This window comes from Tupaia chinensis, unplaced genomic scaffold (genome assembly GCF_000334495.1).
Source record: "Tupaia chinensis unplaced genomic scaffold, TupChi_1.0 Scaffold000238_1, whole genome shotgun sequence".
NCBI classification, from domain to species: Eukaryota; Metazoa; Chordata; class Mammalia; order Scandentia; family Tupaiidae; genus Tupaia; species Tupaia belangeri.
The window spans coordinates 6,032,180-6,037,213 of record NW_006159716.1 but is presented as its reverse complement, the minus strand read 5'-3'; the positions used below and the strand labels follow the sequence as shown (position 1 = coordinate 6,037,213).

Below are 5,034 nucleotides of genomic sequence, written 5' to 3'. Positions count from 1 at the left end.
GTTTCTTTTTTTTCTTTTTATTTATTTATTTATTTATTTATTTTTTAATTTATTATTATTTTTTTTTGGAGAGATTTTCACTGTAGGGCGCGTGCGCTCGCCAGACAGAGAGAGACATAGAGACAGAAAGCGAGAAATCACCTGAGAAATCACCCCCCAGGGGGGATGGTGACGCCGCAATCCCTTCTCCTCCATTCTCCTCTCGGGATCTTGAGCACGCACGCACACACACCCGGCGTGAGTTTTAAGCCACCGGGTCCGGGACACGAACCGCGGTCGACCACGTGGGAGTCCAGCGACATAGCCATTACGCTAACTGCTGGTTCCCTCCCTCCTGTTTCTTAACAGTGGCTGAACAGTGTGTGTGTTCTCTTGTGTCTCCTATTCTACTTGCACTCTCAATAACTAAATATGTCAGATGCCTACTGTGTGGCTCGGTTGATAGAACTTTGATTAAGAAAAGGTTCTCATCTTCAAGTTACTAAAATACAGCCAGTAGACAGCAAGCTAGAAAGGTTAATTACAAAACCATAATGAGCCCTGTGATCCAGGTGTGAGAAGTTGTGTTATAGAAATAGGTGTAAGGGAATCTCGGCCCAGATCGGGCTGCTGTCACAGACAGAAAAGGCTTCCTGGAAGAGGAGGTATCTAAACTGTTTCTTGAAAGACTGATTAGAGTTAACTAGGGGAAGAAGAAGAAAAAGCAAGTCTGGTAGAGTTTGTGGCTTATCCTAAGGCCCAGCACTGAAGGGAGAAGCAAGGAATTGACATTTAGGAAAATGTAAGGAGTGCAGGGTAGTGCAGTGCACCACAGGATAAAAAAAAAAAAAAAAAGCAAAATACGTCCTTACCTTCAAGGAACTAATAGTAGCAATGGAGTTCATCCAGTGTCCTCACACCCTCTTGGCTCCTGTAAGGTATGCTAATGTATCACTTACATCTTCTAATTGTATGAGCGTTGTGAGGTCTGACCTGGATATTCTCCAGGTCTGAGAATCTAGGGTCTTTGTTGATGTTAGATATACCCTGCACGTAGGGTGCACATATCTTCTCACAGGTGAATTACTTATGTTCATGTTGGTGCTTTGAATGCTGTTAAAATTTAGCATTCCAAGGGCTAGCAGGTGATGTGGTGGTTAAGGCGTGGGACTCCCACATGTGGCCAACTGAGTTTTGAGCCCTGGACCTAGAGGCTTGAAAATCATGCTGTGTATGTATGTGAATGCGTGCCCAAAATCTCAGGAGGAGAATTGAGGAGAAGGGACAGTGGTATGGCCATCCCTGGGGGAGGGGATTCCTTACTTTTCACTGTCTCTCTCTCTCTGGTGAGCATAGGTGCCCTATGGCCCAAACAAACAAATAAACAAAACTTAAAAACATTTAGCATTGGGCCAGCAGGTGGCGTGGTTGTTAAGGTGCTGGACTCACACATAACCGACCATGGTTCATGTCCCAGATGTGGTAGTTTGCTTTTTCACTTTTCCTCTCTCTGTTTCTCATGTGGAGCACATGTGCCCTATAAGAAATTATTAAAAACTACTAATAATAAAATTTTTAAAATTTAGTATTCCACTAGTCAGCCATAAAAAACACCAAGACTCTGACATTTGATAGAAAGTGGTCAAATAAGGAAGATTTGTTTCTGAGTGAAGCAAGCCAGGCTATGAAAGAAAGGTATTGCAGGGACCAGCAGTTAGCGTAATGGCTACATTGCTAGACCCCCATGTAGTCGACCGTAGTTCGAGTTCTGGACCCGGTGGCTTAAAACTCACTCTGGGTGCATGTGCGTGCATGCTCAGGATCCCGAGAGGAGAATGGAGGAGAAGGGATTGCGGTGTGACCATCCCCCCTGGGGGGTGATTTCTCGCTTTCTCTCTCTCTGTCTTTCTGTCTGTCTCTCTCTGTCTTTCTGGTGAGCACACGAGCCCTGGAGCAAAAACCTCTCCCAGAGAGAGAGAAAGAGAGAGAGAGAGAGAGAGAGAGAGAGAAAGCCATTGTATATTTACACTTAAAATATACCGACTGTCCACACTCTATGGCAGAGGCTAAAAGATTGGAGGGCATAAAAGCAGTGAAAATAGTTATGGATACTGGAGACAGTGTGGAAGGATGGTGGAAGAAGGGAAGAATATAGGGAAGGAAGCCAAGGAGAAAAAAAATGGAGAGGCAGGCAAGACATTTGTGGGACACAGAAATGGTTTATTACCTATTGATGATAATGTGTATAGTACCCTCAGCTGGACTGGTCCGAGGTATATTTCATGTTGCGTAAATTCTCTTTGCAAGCCAAATGATGTATAGTGATCAAATGTTTTAAGAAAATAATAAGAATAATGAAAGTAAAATAAAATTAAAAAAATTAATATTCCAAGTATGCAAGGTCTTAAAAAAATTCATGGAAAATGCCGTGCATAGATTTCGAATTTTCTTGTAACAAAATTAATTTGTACATTTATTCAGTTTTTCACTAACTTTTCAAGTCCCTTCATATAAGATACTCAAATTCTAGTTTAAAAGGAAAATTAGAAGACATCTGTATTACCTTGCCAGTTTAAATTATTAGAGTTGTTCCACATAGTATTAAAGTTGAATTTTTTGTTTTGTAGACTCTTTAGTGCATGTAAAGAAGATGAGGTTGAATGTGTTATACTAGTATTCTTTTGAGCCTTGTAAGAAAGAACGATGCCACTCTAAACTGGAGAAAAAAACCTGAATTATAGCTTTTCTTTTAAAAAAAAAAACCTGCAATTTTCTTACTTTCAGTGTGTTTATGAACACTTGAAATACAGATCTTCTGGAGAGAGTACATAGTTCATAAATAAATAATTTTATATAAAATTGTGCTTTTAAAATCTTGAAGTTAACTTTCTTAAGTGCTCACCTTTCCCTCTGATAGCTTGGTATTAGTAATCTTTTCTTTACGAATCTTTGTTTCATAGACTTTACTATATAACCTCAACCTAGCTTTTACCTTGATTAGAATAAATCCTGCTTTAATGGGATCTGAGTTACTTACATTTCATTACGATTTAAAAACCTTTTTTATAGGCCAATTTTGATGATCTGTGGAGGAAATTTGTTACTTATTCATCTGGCGAACAACTTTTTGGATTGCCTGTGACTGACTATGAGGTTTTACATAAAACCAGGTAAGTTCAGGAAATGAACACGCATTACATGCAAATAATTAAATATGATGGGTCTTTAAAAAGTTCATGAAAAATGTATATTATGAAAGAAATTATGCTTAGGTTTTAATTATTTTTCACCAAAATAAACTTGTACTTCCATTTTTCCATAAGACTGTTGACGTCCCCTTGTACTTCCCATTAAAAGAATCACATCACCACCAAATCTTTTCACATGGAGAAGAGAATGTGGCTTGGAATACGCCTAAATATTTCTGCTATTCTTGCTCTATTGGACAAAGAGACTCCATATACAAAAGAAATATTCTAGAGGAGTAGGAAGTTGCAGAACGGGGCATGTGTGATCTGTGATTAGTCTATGCTTTCTATTTTCTTTTTACTGTTTTTGAATAGTGTCGGTGAGTGTGCAGAAGCACTGCAGTTTGGGATAACTTTTTTTTTTTTTTTGAGAGGTTTTTGCTATAGGGCGCGTGCGCTCGCCAGACAGACAGAGACAGACATAGAGACAGAAAGCGAGAAATCACCCCCCAGGGGGGATGGCCACACCGCAATCCCTTCTCCTCCATTCTCCTCTCGGGATCTTGGGCACGCACTCACCCGCGCCCGGCATGATTTTTAAGCCACCAGGTCCGGGATGCGAACCGTGGTCGACTATGTGGGAGTCCAGCGACATAGCCATTATGCTAACTTCTGGTTCCTGGGATACTTTTTTTTTAGAAGAGTAACCTTCCTCAACTTCCCTTCCCTTCTTATTGCATTTATGCTGAAGGGCTCTTCCCCATTGGGTGGACGTACAGGTAATTGAGTGTAAAGGCCACAGAACTTAATTGATTTTAAACAACAGATCTAGGATTTAAACAAGTATATTTTAATAGAATTTCAAATATACTTTTCTTCAAAAACAACATTTAAACAGTAGTATTAGCTTATTAGAGTCTTGACTATAGAAAAGAGCTTTATGTTGACTTCCTTCAAAGTTGCAGTGTGAAAATTTCATGGCATAATAGACATGACATTTCCTGAAGATAAACTATGTTTCTGTTCTCTTTCTAAAACAGTCAGTTTTCAGACTTAAGCCATTAATCACTTGTATTAAAGTTGCACGTGTCTCATCTTCATCCCTGACTCATGCCAGAATTAGAATCTTTGAAACTAGGTCCTAGGAAACAGGTATTTTATACACTTCATAGGTGATGCTGATGCGCACTTAGTCTGAGATTCAGTGTGTTAACTCAGTGTAACAGAAGAAATAATGATCACCATTTACCATCTAAACTGAAAAAGACTATTTTGATATTTTAAATTAATTTTATGAATAATTTATAAAAGTAAAAATAAAGGAATGGTAAAAACTACTTTTACTAAGAAACATGTTAAAAATTTAAACAGAGTAGACCCAAACTTTGACTCCATCATGCTGTAAGGTACTGGTTAGAAGATACATTGGGTTGTCAGAAAAGTCACGACGTATCTGTCTACTTTTCTATACAAAAATGCATCATGACTTTTCCGATGATGAGATATATATATCTATAGATATATAAATCTATTGTGTGTGTGCATAATATATATATGTGTGTGTGTGTGTGTGTGTGTATGACACACACACACACACATGCACACACACACACAATAAAGACACTATCATCTGAATGTGACTACTTTCCCATTGGTTGTTGTGCATGAGCCTGGAGCATACCCATCTTGTAAACACTAATTCCAAATTTCAAACTCATCTCCAGATGTATCTCTAGCTTATCATTACTTTTGTTGTTTACTTGCACTTGCATGGTCAAAACTCAAGACAGTTGGGACCAGCAGTTAGCGTAATGGCTATGTCACTGGATTCCCATGTAGTCGACCGTGGTTCGAGTCCCGGACCCAG

General features: G+C 39.0%; 1 protein-coding gene across 1 annotated transcript in view; it reads left to right on the top strand.

Annotated features, from left to right (window-relative positions):
* The window catches only part of DNAH8 (dynein axonemal heavy chain 8), a 413,702-nt gene that overhangs the window by 167,379 nt on the left and 241,289 nt on the right, over window positions 1-5,034 (top strand). The window contains exon 32 of the mRNA XM_027771927.1: window positions 3,049-3,149. Coding sequence (XP_027627728.1) covers window positions 3,049-3,149 — 101 coding nt within the window. The remainder of the gene's footprint in view (window positions 1-3,048; window positions 3,150-5,034) is intronic.